At 44.2% G+C, this 17,137-nt stretch overlaps 1 protein-coding gene across 2 annotated transcripts; it reads right to left on the bottom strand.

Moving 5' to 3' along the window:
- Nucleotides 1-1,477: 1,477 nt before the first annotated feature.
- On the bottom strand, nucleotides 1,478-15,715 carry si:dkey-195m11.8 (fidgetin-like protein 2). 2 transcript variants are annotated; one of them, XM_052075578.1, is made up of 3 exons: nucleotides 15,516-15,715; nucleotides 13,687-13,901; nucleotides 1,478-4,854 (listed from the first exon to the last, which is right to left on the bottom strand). In XM_052075578.1, the coding sequence occupies exons 2-3, from the start codon at nucleotides 13,709-13,711 to the stop codon at nucleotides 3,710-3,712; spliced, it is 1,170 nt and encodes a 389-aa protein (XP_051931538.1). In that variant the 5' UTR covers nucleotides 13,712-13,901; nucleotides 15,516-15,715; the 3' UTR covers nucleotides 1,478-3,709. The 2 variants fall into 2 exon arrangements, with proteins under 2 accessions (XP_051931538.1, XP_051931537.1); XM_052075577.1 differs by lacking the exon at nucleotides 15,516-15,715 and adding an exon at nucleotides 14,840-15,021.
- Between the last annotated feature and the right edge of the window lie 1,422 nt (nucleotides 15,716-17,137).

Here is a 17,137-nt window from a genome sequence, read left to right as displayed (position 1 = left end):
TGTTAGGCTAAGTCATGTACCCAACAATGTAACTGGTCATCACCCAGAAAAGGATTTGTTGGGCACTTTCAGACTAAGTGCCTCCGAGCGCGCTAAAGTAGCTCCGACTACATAGTTAATGAATAAGTTTTGGTCAGCAAAGAAAATATATCTTTTTTTTCCCTATAATGTTTCTGTCATGTTGTTAGATAAACATTTACTGTGAACCGCTCCAAATTATATTGCAGTATTCTGCCTGCGTGGGTTTTCTCCGGGTGCACCGGTTTCCTAACACATTCCAAAAACATGCGTGGCAGGCTGATTGAACACTCTAAATTGTCCCTAGGTGTGAGTGTGAGTGTGAGCGTGGATGGTTGTTCGTCTCTGTGTGCCCTGTGATTGGCTGGCAACCGATTCCGGGTGTCCCCCGCCTACTGCCCGGAGACAGCTGGGATAGGCTCCAGCACCCCCCGCGACCCTAGTGAGGATCAAGCGACTCGGAAGATGAATGAATGAGTTGTTTGGAGGAGGACAAAGTGTTTCAAACTATGTTTCTTTCTAACTTTTTTGTTGTTGTTGGATTCTTTGGGGAGGCTGGAATGGATGAATGGAATTTCATGTTTCATGAAAAGAGCATTTCAACAGTGCCTGTAAGAGGGAATTTTGAATTATTGCATTACCAACTTCATGGGCCCTTTGCAAGACAGCAATACTAGACGCAATGTTGCCCTAGTCTGGCATCTACATTATACCAGGTCATGGTTTATCATTCTTCTTTGTCCAAGTCTCTACCGCCCTCTTGTGGTATTTTGAAACAAATACAGTCACTTTAAGACACTTCTACGCTCAGCTTTGATTAACATTCTCAGAAAGGTATTAAAATGTCGATTATTGCATTGTAACTTGTAGATAGAAGTGAACGTACTGGCGTGGGGTTCAACAAGGAAACGAAATATGAGTTAAAACTCTCAATTTGATATACCGGTACTACTATCCTGTAAATTACAAGTGCAATAAAAACACTTTGTTCCACAAAAAGCCTTATCTTTTCAAAGGCATACCTTATTCAAAGCAATTTGAATAGGGTATGCCTTTGAATGCCTCTTTTATTATCAACACAAATATAGTTGGATGTTGGAAAATCACCAATTAAAGGTCAATAGTGGCCTGAAGGTGCCGCTGTGATACTTGCTATCTGGCTTCAACTTGGAGTGCACGAAGGTGAGGATTTAAAGGAGAGACATGCAAGTTGGACAAATGACCACGTGAATTTGATGATTTAAAAAAGACTTTGGTCAGTGATCAAACAGACGCTTTTTTTTTGGAATAGCACTTTGGATGTTTATTATTTGTGTTTATTTAAAGGGCTTATCATTGAACTTATGACATTAGATGAAAGGAATAAAAACAAAAGGTCGATGCAAGAATAAGATCGGTGATGACATGTTCTGAAAATATGTAATGGAAGCTGGAGAAGACAAACCACCAGTGCCACATGTAGTTGTCAACATTGTACATTTTAGTGAAAGACAACACTCAAACATCACACATTTTTGGTTCGATAGACAAAAGAAACAAAAAAACAACATTTTGATTTTTGGGGTGCAGGTACGATATCTTCATTTTCAAGAAGAGGTAGACTATAACAAGTCAAACTAGAGAAACATTGCTCCTAGAATCTGTCATATGAAAGGACATGAGATAAATATTTCCAAGTCCGTCTTTAAAATGAGGTAGAAATGGTTATTGAGAATGCACAAGATACAACATCGAGAGAAAAAAAAAGATAATACTGAAATCCATTTGGGTTTCAACAGAACTAGCTGAATGAGAACAACAGCTTGTGTAGCATATTGCTTGTATGACACTGAAGAGCATTCAATTCTTATAGCTAAGCGCTTAAATACTTTTTAAAGCACTGGGGTTTAGTTGTGTATCACTTTACCAATCTCGTATTTTAATTTGAAGCTGTGTGACGAGGTTGTGTGTCACAAGTTTCCCCACAGGGAATCTCATCCACGTTTTGTGCCCTCTTTTAAAGATACTCCATCACCAAAATCCAACAATCGACGCGAGTCGTGCTCTTAAATCCGATTTTACTGATTAACAAAATGGCACAAAGCAATATCGTCGCAATAAACCTCCTCTGTTGGTGGTGCCAATTCAACAATCAGATGCTGCGGAAAACCGAAACCAAACCGGCATTAAGACGTTTTGAAAAACATATCGAGAGCATATATTGAAACGTGTTTGTTTTTTCAGATATCCATCTTGCGTGGTTTGTCCATAAAATCGTTCGTCTTGCTGCAAACTACAAAAACTAACACATAACATCGTTCATCTCGCCACCAAAATCTATAAGGGAATCTATACATGAAGAAAATATGCTTCATGTATGCTTCATCTAAAAAGGTTGTCGATGTACATTATGGCATGTATTGTTCTTTCTTTAAAAAAAAAAAAAAAAAAAAAAAAAAGACAATCTGAATTACATTCAACATTTCATGCCCTGGTACAGTTATCGCCACTTTTATTACCAGAGCAACACAACTGTGTGTATGTGTGTGTGTATGTGTGTGTGTGTGTGTGTATGTGTGCATTTTTACCGTTATTGTCAAAGGCCGTGTCAATTCCCTGAAGATTTCAGAGTATGCTTTGCTTTTCGACATCTCCAGTTTTGCTCTAAAGGGCTCCCCACAAGCACTTCAAAGGTAATAACATACATTCTTATTCATCATCATTCTGAGGTAACAATATTCTTCCTGAGTATTCAGTAACATGACGATAAATCTTCCTTTCGAGAGGCAAAAAATAAAGACAATGAATATCAGTAAAGTCAATCCAAGCAGGCCCCATTTTGCATGCGTTTACATGACCGTGTGCGCATGACCACAAGGCGCCGGCTTGCAGGAAATTCAGCAGTATGTTGCATGATTGTTGCTCATAGTTAAGACAAAATAGAAGATGGATTCTTGTAGAAGCTTCAGAATAAGTAAGTCTCTTTTGAGCATCTGCATGTAAACAACGAGCCCCAAAGTTGCATACATCAAGTATCCTGCCAAAAAACACCTTAACTGCGATCCTGTACTCAAACAACTTAAAGGCCAGCTTTATATAAGCAGCATGATTTGGATAAAAAGGACAACAGTAGCATTGAACACGTTGAAAACAAGAGGCAGGAAGCAACAAAAAAAAGTGTGGGGGGGGCATATATAAGGACATTCATTTCCTAAAGCCTCTGAATCAGCTACTGTATGATTGTGCTGAAGTAGTACGGCAATTTTGAATTATTGCTCTCCTTACTTTTTGGTCAGAAATGATCTTTGTGGGCTGCTAGAGTACATTGCAGTCGCGGGCCTGGTAACACGGCCACATACAATTATGTCATTTTCTACAAAAAAAAAAAAGAAAAAAGCAACATTTCCACGGTGCTGCCACAGTAGCAGAAAGGAATAAATATATCCTGAGAGATGCATACATTTCGAGTTTCTTTATCTATGTAGAGAATGCTCCAACCATACTCCACCGATTCTCCAAGCTCACGTGACAAAAAGAAAAAAAAATGCCCCTGTGTATCTTTGGGAAAAACATTGATCATGAAAAAAGATGAGGTATAATCAAGCAATCATTTTGTGCCCTCTTGTGGTTGCAAGTGACATTCAAACACGTCTGTGGGATACTTGCAAGTGTTTGGATCCAAGCGAAATCGTCTTGAAAGCCAAGAGGGTCGTCAGTGGCCCCCGGTGGGATCTTCGGCTCGCGTGTGCGATGGCGGGATCTTCATCGGCATCCTCTGATGAGGAAAACTATGTTCCCCGGACGCATTCTCCACCTCTAGGCCGGACGGGGGGCTGTAATCCCCTGTTCCGCGATAAGGGGGTGACATGAGGGGCTTCCCGGCTTTGTAGGGCTGCTGATCAGAACCGGAGCCGCTTATGTCGTAGCCGTTGCCGTGGCCGTTGCCTTTGCTGAGGCCGTTGCCGTATTTTCTGTAGCGCGATCCCTCCACCTCGCCTCCCTCTTGTCCGTCTTCTCCCATCTCAAAGGCCTTGCGTTTCAGCGGCGCTCCGGCTTCGGCGCCCCCGCCGAGGCTGTGCGACGGGTAGCTGTAACCGCTCCCCACCATAGTGGGTCTGGGGGCCAGAGGGGTCGGGGCACTAATCCCCGGAGGTAAGTAGGAGGCACTGGGGTGGCCGTAACTGGCAGAGAGGCTGTTCTGGGGGTAGCAGCCCGGCGGGTAGTTGTAGACCGGAGTGTTAGCGCCGTAGCTGGGCACCAGAGTGGGTGCGGCCTGCAAAGAGTGAAGAGGGGCAGGGGGAAGTGCTGTGCCTGACTGAGGGCAGTATCCTGAAGACAGGTAGGTGCTGTTGTAGGCAGGAGGGTAGTCCTGGGACGACGGGGCCCCGCAGGAGCCAGCACCGCTGTAGCCCGGGTCCGAGGCTAAGTTACTGCTCACGACAGTCACGCTTCCTGTGGTCGGGATGCCCGCGGATCCGGAGCCCACCTTGGTGCCGGTTAGCGCTTCAATACCGGGGTAGCACTCGATGCCCTGGCTTAGAGCCCAGGGTTCCGATTCAGTCTTCAGAAAAGCTCCAGGTTCCGGGTAGGCCCCCGAAGCGGGACGCTCGTAGGGCAGCTCCAGTCCCGAGTACTTCTCCGCATAGCGCTTGAGAAGCGAAGAAGCGGTGAGGGCTGATATGTCATCACTGGCCCACGGGTAACCTGTGTGAGCGTAATTGCGGCGAGCGGCGGAGGCGTAGGGCTCGTGTTTGTGGACTGACGGGGGCGAAGTAGTGGAGGTGACATCAAGGTGCTGCTCAGGCCACTGAGATATAGGGGCGGTGTGATCCGGAGACCAGTGCATCTTCAATAGACCTGTGAAGAACGCTGCAGTTAGTTTCATTTCAATGACATACACTAGCTTGACTTTGGTTCTGGCAGCCGGAGTATAGTTTGGTCACTCAGTGAATCACTGGTGACCAGTTCAATATGTGTCTAAACGATTGACCAAAGTCAACTGGGATAAGGAATGAAAAAAAAAAATAAAGGATTTGAACAACGCAGTTTTGAAATTTTGAAATTTTGAGTGAGGTCACACGATACATTACCAATGTTGTCATTGGCTTCTTTGCGCAGATCTTTTTTTGCAACGCAACTTTTGGTCTGATGATAACAAATACCTGCATTAGCATGCGACTTATCTTGGTACACATCACACCTGAGTACTAACATGCAAGTGTGAGTATTTGTAGTCGCTGGGAAAGTTGGCAGAGGCGGGGGGCGGGGGGGGGGGGGCTCGAGTCACCCGACAGCGAATTTTAGGTGTTGGAACTTGCTTTGCTTAAATTTATGAAAAACGTGACATGGTTTTGGTATTTGACTTGATTTTGACTTGCACTACATGACAAGTCATCGATTACGTTGAAAAATCAGAATGATCAAATGTAGCTTTTTGTTTTTTAAAGAAGTGGATTATTTTCAAAGCACCATATGAGGCAGGTGATTTGCCGAGGCCACCTCATGAAGCAAGGATCATGGAAGAAGCTCCAAAGATGATTACAATGAGATTCCAGGATTGCTTTCAAACGAAAAAAGAAAAACATAATGGCCGCATGAAAGGTTAGCCACTCAAAAATAAGAGACAACAAATACATTGTCTAAATTAACCTGTCATTTAAAAACCCACTGATGCAGCTACAGTACACGAGCTAAGTTAGCGTCACGGTTTAGCTAACCAATAGCAGGCCCAAAACTAAAAACTATACAATTAAAAAAAACACACAAAAAAACTGCAATTGTGAATGTGTTAGAGACATATGGAGTATTTAAACCTGATGATTAATATGTCCACGCCCATACAGTATACAGAATGCAATATTTCAAGATTTCTCCTCACAAAGGTGTTATATACACTGGTAGTTGTAAACACTTATACAAATGTGGTGGAAAAAAACTCACATGTATACTTTATGACAAAAAAAGGGAAGATGGAAATACAATTTTTGACTTTGGCAAAATCTCAGGTACTGGATGTACCAAACACACAAAATGAAAAATAAAAAAGGAAAATGGTGTGAATCAAGCTGTGACATGTGTTCTGCAAAAAAAGAATAATAATGAATTGCAATGGGCCACCATAAATGTATTCCAGAAAGGCTCAATTTTCCGGATTAAAACGGGAATATTTTGCTCTCAGCGAGATTAGGAGGCAAAGAGTCACCATGGTTAGCTGAGCATCATGTCGGCGCGTAGCCTCTTCCACAACACCTCATTGAGGTGGGGGGCAACTGTCCTAATCTTTATGAGAAGCTGCCAACATAGCCCCCAGCCTGGTCTCCACGGCGATAAGCCTCCATTGGCCGCAACTCTGTCCTCTGCCTTTGCCTCTCTCACATTGAGGCCATTGTTGTCGCTAAGCGAGTCTCCCAGTCAACAAAACCACCCCCACCGAGCGTATGATCTAATTCTAACCCAAACCTCAGGGGTGTGCTGGATAGGGGGCTGAGCGTGGGCGGGGTCATTTGTAGCAGGGGAAACACAGTACTTTGTCATGCTGCATGCTGACAGTAGCATTTGATTCAGCAGTCCAAAAAGTGTGTTCGTGTGCGATTATACACACTTCCACGAGCAGAGGGACCCGTGACTGGTTTCTCCATGACTAGCATTTGGCTGACATTCCAGGCATTGTGAAGTATTTTAATCTGGACTGACCCCAGGCTTGGGCTCAGGTGACTTCTGACTGGAAAAAGTAAATGTAACTATTAAAGTAAACGTATTATACTACTAGAGCCTTATTAAAGGGGAGGTCCACCCCTAAACTTTCTTTACAATAATATGTTCAATGCAGCCCGACTATGCTAAACACGGCATTCTGATTAATATTGCTTGTGTGGAATATGATTTAAGCAGTAAAATCCACCGTTTTTTTATTGGCGGGGGGTGGGGGGCCCATTTTAGCTTCAGATAATAGGTGAGCCATGATTGGTTGTTGCCTGAGCCCTGACCAACTGCGATGTCAGTTTCAGCTGACAGAAAGTGGCAAAATGGTTGCCCCCTGAGATGGGTAAACACGTGTGGATTTTGCTGCTTAACTCATACTCCACATACGCAATCAGAATGCCCTCTTTTGAGTAGTGAAGGTGCATGGAACATATTATCACACAGAACATTTGGGGGTTGACTTCCCCTTTAAGATTGTGTACATGTGTTTTACTTACACTTTAATGTGTTTACTTCTTGTGCCCAAATTAATTTGGCAATTTGTATCTTTTTTTTTCATCTCTACCAAGACGTTTGTTCATGTGAACCTCCCAATTACTAATTGTACATGAATCTGAAAGACAAAATGAAGACATGCAGGAGTTGCATGCTAGCTACAAAGGTGCACAATTAGGACTGTTTGACTTTGGAGGGTGTCTGAAGTCCACTTTTAGTTTTTTTTTTTTTTTCAAAAGAATTGAACTGCAGTCTGGTCATTAATAAATACACGCACACACACTTGCTCATTCGACTTTAACGCTGTCTACATGCAGATTAGTGCTGGTCGTGTCACATGTCCACCAGGCCCACCAGATGGGCCTCTAAACGGTCCACATGTTGATCCCTAAATTAAATGATCCTTCAACCCAATAATCCTGCTCATCCCATCCAAGGATGGCAGCGTTCTTGGCCATCAGGAAGCTCCGCCCAGGATGGGAGAAATCCCTGCACTCTAGGGAATTCCTGATCATGGCTCTGACGGATAGACGGGCATTGAGAAATAGAACTATCTCAAAAGATGCACACAAACAGAAGTATAGAGTAAGACAAAATAACTTTCCCCTTTCCCCACTCCCCATAAAAGAGACATTCATATTCGGTGTCTTTTTGCATTTCCATTACCGTGAATTGATTGGGTCAACTTCAGCACTTGACTTTGCTGTGAAAGTCCACAGCAGACGTGTTTTGCATCCCATGTCCAATTGTATTACACATTGCAATCGTCTTTATTCAATGGGCATATATTAGTCGAGATGACAGAGAAAAAGGAACAAAAGTAGCGTTGGGGAGCAAGATGGCGAAATAAATGATATTGCTTTGAGTGATTATCATTTGATGTGCCACTTTGCAGCTCAGTACAAAGTACTTCATCCATAAATTTAATCAGTGTCGGATCAACACTTGCGGGCAAATAGTTTAAAGAGTTCCAATCTCATCTGGTCTTCAACAGATTGCCCATAATCAATTAAAAGACATATTTGTGCACAGTAATCTAGCACGATCCTGGAATCCTCATCAAACATTCAGCAGAATGGAATGTACAAACTGGGAGTGGATCGCAGAGCTCAGACACCGGGAGATGGAGTTGGAGTGTGTGCAGATTGGGAAAGCAGACTAATGAAGGATTAGCGCACACGCTCTTGATCCCAATAGTGTCACCAATCTGACATTCAGACGGACAAACTGAAGACATCGCCAGCGCCACAAGAGGGCTTGCGACCCTCCATCAAGCGATTGTGAGATATGGCGACAAGCTCGGGCTAAATATGAATCATGCTGCGGTACAACACAACATACGCCGATCGATTGGAGGGATCAACATTAGCAGCATTAAATGATCCCCTGGATACCGATTCAAATACTTCAAGTGAGCCTTTGACAATTATCATCTAATGTCATATTTATTATCACCATGACATCGCAGCGCTGTTGTCTTAGCATGTGCCTCACACACACAACCTTTTACAGTCGATTCAAGCTAAAAGATTGACCAGATATAACTCCAACTGTGACCAGGAGACAAATCATGTCACGCTAGATTTAGCAGGCAGGGAAAACCGCTCATAACATCACCGTGGCAACAGTTACCTTAACAAAGACCTGTACCTATCTGACAATCAAAACCGGGTAGTATAATCTTTCTCAAGGCCAAATTGTTTCACGTCTTGACTGGAATTTCCCTCATAACCTTTTATGTTGTTGTTTCTTGCCTGATCAATTGTTAAAAAGTAGGCATTACATGATCAAGATTAACTGATCACCAATCGGAAGATGAACCAATCTATGAAAACAACTTGATTTATTTTGCTGTCGCGTCGACCCCCGATCGCAGTGGATCGGGACCGGCCCATCCACGGTTAGCCAAAAATAGGCGCACAAAAAAAATACAAAGAATTCAGCTCTGAAATTTGGGAAAAAAAGCGAAGAGAGGAAACCCCTCCTACCCAAACGAAAAACAAAAACAGATCAAATCAATGATGTCATTGACTGTTGGTAACTTATGACATGACAAACGATCACCGGCGTTTTGCATGAAATGCAAAATATCCGCCGCTCCCATCCAGTTGACCAGATCTCTGTAAAGTCAAGAAACATGATGACCTGACTCTTGTTTTTTCCCCTAAACGACCAACACTATACCGTTAAGACTGTAATTCCCGCAGCTGCGCTCTCTCGCTCGAATCCACTCCTTTCCCAATTCGAGCGAAATGTATTTCATTGGGCATTTCAGGGACCCATTAAAAGTGCCGATGTTTGCTGGAGCATCAGACATCTGTGTCGGAGGGAGGGTATTCGGGTGCGTATGGGTGTGTGGGGGCGGGGGGGGGGGGTACTGGTGGGGGTTAGCCCAGGAATTAGGAGGGATGAGTGAGGGAGCCCCGGCCCTAATCTAGCAACTGGTGTTGGCTTGGAACTTGTAGAGAGCCCTCCATTCTTGGCCACGCTTGGCTTAGCAGCAGACAAAGATGAGAACTAAGCCGGCTTGGTACTGTGACAGCTTCCCTTAATCAGTGTGATCATCATACAGTCGTACTGCCAGTTTGATGCACATCACACATCTACGGGCGCATGGATGATGCCTTTCTGGGAAATACCCACTCATGGTTCGGCAAACTTGAACTAAATGGCGCACTGTGTACTCCGGTCATTTCCAGTTCGTGGATTTACGGGGCGTAAAAGCGGCTGTGCGATTTTCTTGGAATATAATATGATCATTTTCTGCAGCTCAATCTTATAACGGTCATTTCTTTCAAGAATTTCTGTATAAAAGCTTCATCGGGATTCTGTTTATGATTCGGACAGGCGCGCTTCGACTATTGCTATGAAAGTCAAAGGGGAGGTCATAATAAATATCTGACCATTCAGCCTGCTAGAAGTTGTTTATTTTTTTCCTGTTATTTTAATTATGATTGTTGACATGTACCTACATCCTGCTGACTATACTAAAGTTTTTTTTTAAGAAAGACACAAATATGTATGTACATGGTGATTGATGCATTGTTAAAATAAACCGACCGTTGATAATTAACTTCTGAACAGTATGGATATCCATCAATTCATTTTCTAGACTACTTCTCATCATAAGGGTTGATTGTGAGCTGCATTTAAAGGGAATGAGAAGAGTCGCTTTGATTAGCGGCGAATCAAGTCGGTTGTGTTCACGCCCATGACGGCGCAAAACGCCCTTTAAAAAAAAAAAAAGTACCATGCCGCGGCCACTTGGACGGCTTTGCAAAAATACCTAGATCTGGTCTAGTCTGCCCCTGCGCAGATTTAGAGGCTGCCTCGTGCCAGACTTGCACTGGGCTCACATATATGAGCCCCAAATGTTTTCTCAAATTTGATCAGGAGGTATTGAAAATACACCTTTTTAGATTACTGCATAAAAGGTAATCGCTGTTATTAATCCATGCTGCGGATCACATGACCGCATAGTTTTCAATTTTATTAAATAAATAAATAATAACGTTCTCAATTTAGGGGTGTTACAACAGTGGTATAACCAGTCCTTTCAATAACGTTTCATGTTAGTGTTTGATCTTGAATTTGACACCTCACACAATGAATTGACATGAATTCAATACTTTGTAATAATCTTGCGTTCTCAGTTAACCTTTACGTAACATTAATCAAGGCCTCAAAGACAGAGAGCCGCAATCACGTCAATGCGATTTATTTTGTGATTTGAGTTCCAGTTCAGCCGTACGACTACGAGTACCAACAGTACGAGCCTGTCGTCTGCCTTACAACAATTGAGAAGATAACAGAACATGTTGAGGCAGGAGAAGCAGAAACGGTTTCGATGAGCTTAAAGAGTTGCACTTACATTATCGCATGCGGTTTTGTTGGAAGGCTGACCTCAGCGCGAATGATAGCAGTCATCAATACGAGTCGAACCACCAATTCATTCGTGTTAATACGATCGCATTAAATCGTCCTGCTCGTGTGATTGATTCAATGACAGAGATTGACAAAGACCGAGGCAAGCACTTCTCTTAAAGCGCCATCTGCTAATTACGTCTATTGAAATGACAATTCCTCTTAAGTAGCAAATAAGTTATGCAAGTCGGGGATGTTTGCAGAAGTAAACTGGTCCCGCAGTCCACTGCATGGTCAGTTTGAGTAATTAGGGGCTAATTAGATGAAAGTAGATGTGGGGGGGAAGGGTCTGAAAGGGAATGGGATTTGGGGGGTTGTGAAGCATCAGAAGTGGCTGTGGAAAGAAGGCGGTAGGGGGGTGGGGGGGTAGAAAAAAACACAGCCTCCGTGAAGTTGTTGTTGCTTGTCCTCCACTCCCGATAAACAAAGTCTTCCATCTCTGACATTTGCAAAGCGCAGCTCAAGTGCAGTGTGCCTTTTGGTGCGGCGTAGCGTTCGGCCGGCAAACAGGCAGAGAGAGACTTCTGGTCATCTCTCAGATGAGTCAGGCTGCTGGAATGCCAGGAATCTAACCTGCGATCTATTTACACAGCACATATCCTCTCTGTGTCCATGCGCCGCGCACGTACTGTCCACTTGCACGGACGGTTAAGGGGGACTGTACTTGTACACGGTGCTGATAAATGACCCCACCTCCCACCCGCAGTTTGCACATTACCGGGTCATTTGCGTTAGTTAAAGACTTTGCGCGACTGTGTCAAGCCATATAGAAGACATCAATGGGGGAGGATTGGTATATTAATGCAGCGTTATCTCCTTTTGGTTGCTTGTGAAGCGGGCTGGATTATGGACTCAATGAGCAAAGTCCAATGAAGTGAAGGAGCATAAACAACCTCCCTTCTACTTTCCTCTTTTGCTCCGAACTCCCACAGTATTATGTCATCCTGGGATTTTTTCCACATGGGCCTCTATCATTTCAACGTTTGCACTTAAACGGCCCCAAATGCAACTCGCAGCAATCAATATTGCTTTCCATTGCTCCGATTTTCCACTTGAGCTTCATTTCCCTCCTTTCTTAAAGCAGCCTCCTTCTCTTTGCACTATTGTAAAAGACGACCGTGTCCGAGCCTGTGTGGTCAGTTTTCCCTTCCCCCATCCCCTCAGTTCTCTCTCTCTCACACACACACACCCACACACACACACACGCACACACATGTGGCAGAGGCCGGCCTGGCCCCCTTTTGCTTATTGTGTCCACTCATATATCAGGCTGCAGCTGACCAGTCCCTCCTCACGTCCTCTCCATCTGCCCTTCACTGTGCTCTTTTTGCTTCTTTCAGCGCCACATCTTTGCCATGACACCTAATGAGGACCTAAAATGTGCTACAATTTGCGTAACAAGCTGCTTTAATTGTAATAGAAGCCTAATGTGTTTGTGTAGGCGGTGGAAGAGGGATGGGTGGGGGGGCGTGTTAATGTATGTTTCAATACAGGACTAATGAGAAGCTGTTGTGACACCAGTTTACTAACAATCCAGCTTGCAGTCACACAAGCGCTTCAACCCTGGGAAATGGCCACGAAAAGGAGCTACAGTAACGTCACTCTCTCGATGTTACATAGTGAGAAAGGCAACTTTAGAAGTACATTTGGAGTCTTCGAGGCTGCACGGTGGCGCACGGGAGTGCAACCATGCAATTAAAACAGAAGCGGAGGGCTAAAAAAAAAAAAGAAAGAAATGAGAAGAAATCTAACAAGAAGATGTGAGTCTTTTTTGGAGGGAGGAATGTGACAGATGCACGCTAGCGCTACTTGTGTTTAGCCTAAAAAAAAAAAAAGCGCCCTCCCCCCTGAAGCAGCCTTCTACCATTTTACATTTCTCACCTCTCCTTGGCATTGCTCAATGAAAATGTTGAAAATAAATTCCTGTTGCAGTATTCCAATCAGGTTAGAAGCGTAATCCCGTTAAAGCTAACCCCAATCAATAGCCCAGTCAATCAATAGAAGCATATTCATCAGCCTGGATAGCAACCTCTTCTGATTAACACAAGCGCCTACTGAACGGTGCTTTAGATTTTATAGGATTGTACACGCATAGAAAATAAATCAGTTTTTTTTTTAAATCTAGCCTTCCCCGTATCGTAAACAACCGACCCCCCTGGAAATCTGCGAGGACAGACATCTTATTGTGTGAGTGAGTGTCTAAACAAACGGCAACGTATTCACACGGAGGGGCTGCAAAAAAAGAGAAGCTGCACACTTTCTGTGAAATTCCTCAATGCAAAGCCTGGAGACTCAGCTGTAAAAACCATTAGCATGTCTGTCCACTCTACAGGACTTCCCAGATGCCCCCCCCCCCCCCTTGTTGTCCTCTGCTGCCACAGGATGAGATAACAGTCGAAAACAGATGATGAGCAAAATTAAAGCGCTTTTTTTTCTTGCTTGTTTTTAACTCATTCAGTACAAGCCAATTCTGGACCAAGTCTGAAAAGACGTTTAAAACCGTCTTTGGGAGTGAATGAGTTAAGAGATTTTTTTTTTTTCTATTTGGAAGTATTTGTGTAAACTTACTGTAAGGGGTGACAGGACTGAGCATTCTGCAGCCCTGGCCCCAGGTAAGGAGGACAGGACCGGGTCCACTTGGTGCTAGTGAGAGCACAGCTGCATGCCGCAGGACCCCCCCGGGCTGCCGTCGGTTGGGCGGATGCGAGCTGGGCTAGTGAGCGGACCCCCGCACCTTTCCATGGTTCATCTCACACCTTGAGGCCGCCGGGACCCTCGGCCACCTGAGGAACGCGCGCAGGGCAACGTCAGAGTTGTCATACACACGGAGAGCCGGGTTTGACGCAGATCGTTGGAAGGGAAGGGGGGAATGCTTGATGTCAGAGAACTGCGATCAATTATCAGCTAACTGGAGTTCCAAAATGCTGTGGCGATCATTTGAATATTTTCTGAGACGGAAGTGGGCATGAGTACAGACGCGCACGTATATTTTGGTGACGATTGGTCATCGTTTTCCAACATGAAGTGATGTGAAGCGTTTTCTTTATAGCGAGACAGCGAAAGGCTTGATGTCAAGGAAATCCAAAATATCGGTGTGATCGTTTGAATATTTTCGGAGGTCGAAGTGAGACATGAGGAGAGACGTGCACACAAATTTTGAGTGATGATTGATCGCAGTTTGTGGACCGTAAGCTTTTTATACGTGAAGCGTTTTTGACGATCTCGGGATGGAGATATGCACGCGGGTTGCTTTCTGAAACAATTCCAAAAGTGACTTTAACAGTGTCTTTTTTTGTTTCTGTCAATTCTGTCCTGAGTGTGTAATATTCACTCTGACCACAAAACCGCACGGCCGGCCAGCCGGCCGGCAGGTAATTTTCTAATCCTTGAAAAGACCGAGCGCACCGCAAAGCACACAACACGACCATAACACATTCATATGTCAGAGCCCTTTTTTTTCTTCAATCAAATGACAAAGTGACAATTTAAAGAATGTGAAAAACACGAGTAAATTCTTCCAATTACAATCTCAACTCTTTTCCCTGCACAAGGCAAACTATTGAGAATGCACTCTGCGAGCAGAAAAAAATCACAGCATGCAAAGTAGAATCCTACAACACATGGGAGAAATCATAGCACATGAGGAGAGGAGTGCAAAGCAGAACACGTCCAAGCCGAAAAAAGACCGTTTCATGCTTCGAGTTCACGAATGATTACCGACCTGATCATGCCGGGATCTGCTTGCCAAATATTTGAAAAGTAATCCACTATTCCACAAAACAAGCAGGGCGCCCGAGAGTGTGCGAAGTGTGTGTGCGTGTGCACTCCGTTCTGGGACCATATCTTTCTCTCCTCCACTCCCTCGATTGCCCTTCAGCCTCCCTCCCTCTCTCCCTCTCTGGCCTAGTGACAACAGAGCAACACACACATCCCCTCCCCCAACTGCAAAACCCCTCCCCCTCTTTTGTTAAAACTATTTCAGCAGGAAAAACAGAGAGAGAGAAATGAGCAATCATGCTATGTCAGAGAGGAGCCACCTTCCCACTGCGGTGCATAAATATATGCATGCTTGCATGTGTGTGTGTGTGTGTGCGCCTATTTTTTTGAACACTTGAATGATGAATGAGCATGAACGGGGACACACATGACTGAAAAATAGTGAATTTTCTCCCCGGCTGGCCACGTGAGAAGTTCCTTTTTTGTCAATAACTTGTATTGATCAGTAGCATTGATCTTAGTATCGTTGGGTGGGCGGGGTTGCGACAAGCATGATCGATATTATCTAATTCCTGATGTATCCCCCCCACCCCCCCACCTACACACATGCACGGGCAAGAGCAAATGACCCCCAGCTTTGGCCTCAGACATTTGACTTGAATGTGGGTTAATTTCCTCACCTGTAACTCACCATCCATTCCCCTTTGTAGCTGTAAACACGCCGCGTTTAATTTCCATCGTGTTCACGTCTTCACCCCGCTCGGGCGGCGTCTATTTTGCCTAGCGCCTCAAAACGTGGAGACACAGCTGTGCCTTCTGCATTTAGAGTTATGGTGGAGGCGGGACGAGCCGGTCAACTCCTCATGTTACTCCGCTGTAAACGGTCACGGCTCAGCAGTACACGCTCCACACACACACACACACACACACACACACACACACACGCACAGACATTTGAGATTTGTTTCAGAAGATGATTATTTCCATTCAATCGGCCACTGCAGGGTTTTAATTTCAGCATTGTTTGTTATTGCTCAATGGTATGTCAACACTCTTCCGTCCGTGTTTGCCGCTAAATGTAATCTTGCACCACTAAAAATATTATTGGTGGAAGAGAGAATTATCTCTCCATTCACTTCCGCCACTGCTTGTCCTCATTGAGCCCATGCCATCTGACTTTTGGTTTGAACCCCAAAATTCCAATCTGTCATGCAGAGTTGCTAACTACTCGTTCACCGTGCTACCAGAAGGATTTAGAACATGCAGTGGCCTCGATTTAATGCAAACTGTATCCACTGAAAACACCCTTTCTTAAGTAACCGCCGGTTAGTTCCAGAATTGGCCGCAATTCACCAGAAATGGTGACGCGGTGCCATCGACAGATGGAGACTGGTCAGGTGTTTCCAGGTTGCGCTGCTCTCAGACTTAGAGGAGACTAGAGCAGGCTAAAACACGTGTCGAGGTGGCGGCCATGTTAGCGGGGGCGACAGTTCTATCAAAGGTCAGAGAAAGCAAAGACGTTGGTTTAACATCTCTGTACGCATGCAGCTCAAAAAGATCACATCGTATCTACCCAGTCTATTTATATCGTTTCCTGTTTTTTTGTTTTGTTTTGTTTTGTTTTTTATTTACCAGCAAAACGGGCATCCGTCAGAGACAGACTGACGGACCTTCAGGCAGTGCTGAAAAATCGTAATAGTACGAGTTTGTAAAATGTTCAATGTTCACCTCCGATTTGTAGAGTGTGTGCATCAACCAAGAAGTATGGTGGCCTTCAAGGGCAAATTGAATTTGGTCAAACTCCTCATTTTCAACAATCCACCAGCATGATTGATATCAACAACATGTAATATTGACCACCATATGAGTGTTTGCCTCGGGTTCCACTAAAATTAATCGTCCTGCCCAACTCTCGTGTATTATAATGAAATCTGGGATGGCTATTTCATAATTATTTATGTGTATTTAACTCATTCAGTACCAGCCAATTCTAGACCAAGTCTGAAAAGACGTTTAAAAACGTCTTTGGGAGTGAATGAGTTATTTCAACTGTGGTTTGCAATTGTGTGAGTGCGGGATTCTACTATTGAGTTTGTTGGTAAAAATATATTTTGAAACCAATCTGTCTAAACGTACGACTCTTTTATCACTTCACTAATTGCAAGTTGGGTGACCCGGTGGTCCAGTGGTTTAGCGCGTCGATCTCACAGTGCAGAGGTTCAATTCCAGCTCCGGCCTCCCTGCGTGGAGTTTGCATGTTCTCCCCGGGCCTGTGTGGCTTTTCTCCGGGTAATCCAGTTTC

This window comes from Hippocampus zosterae, chromosome 9 (assembly GCF_025434085.1).
Source record: "Hippocampus zosterae strain Florida chromosome 9, ASM2543408v3, whole genome shotgun sequence".
Taxonomy (NCBI): Eukaryota; Metazoa; Chordata; class Actinopteri; order Syngnathiformes; family Syngnathidae; genus Hippocampus; species Hippocampus zosterae.
This window is presented reverse-complemented; position numbering and strand designations above follow the sequence as displayed.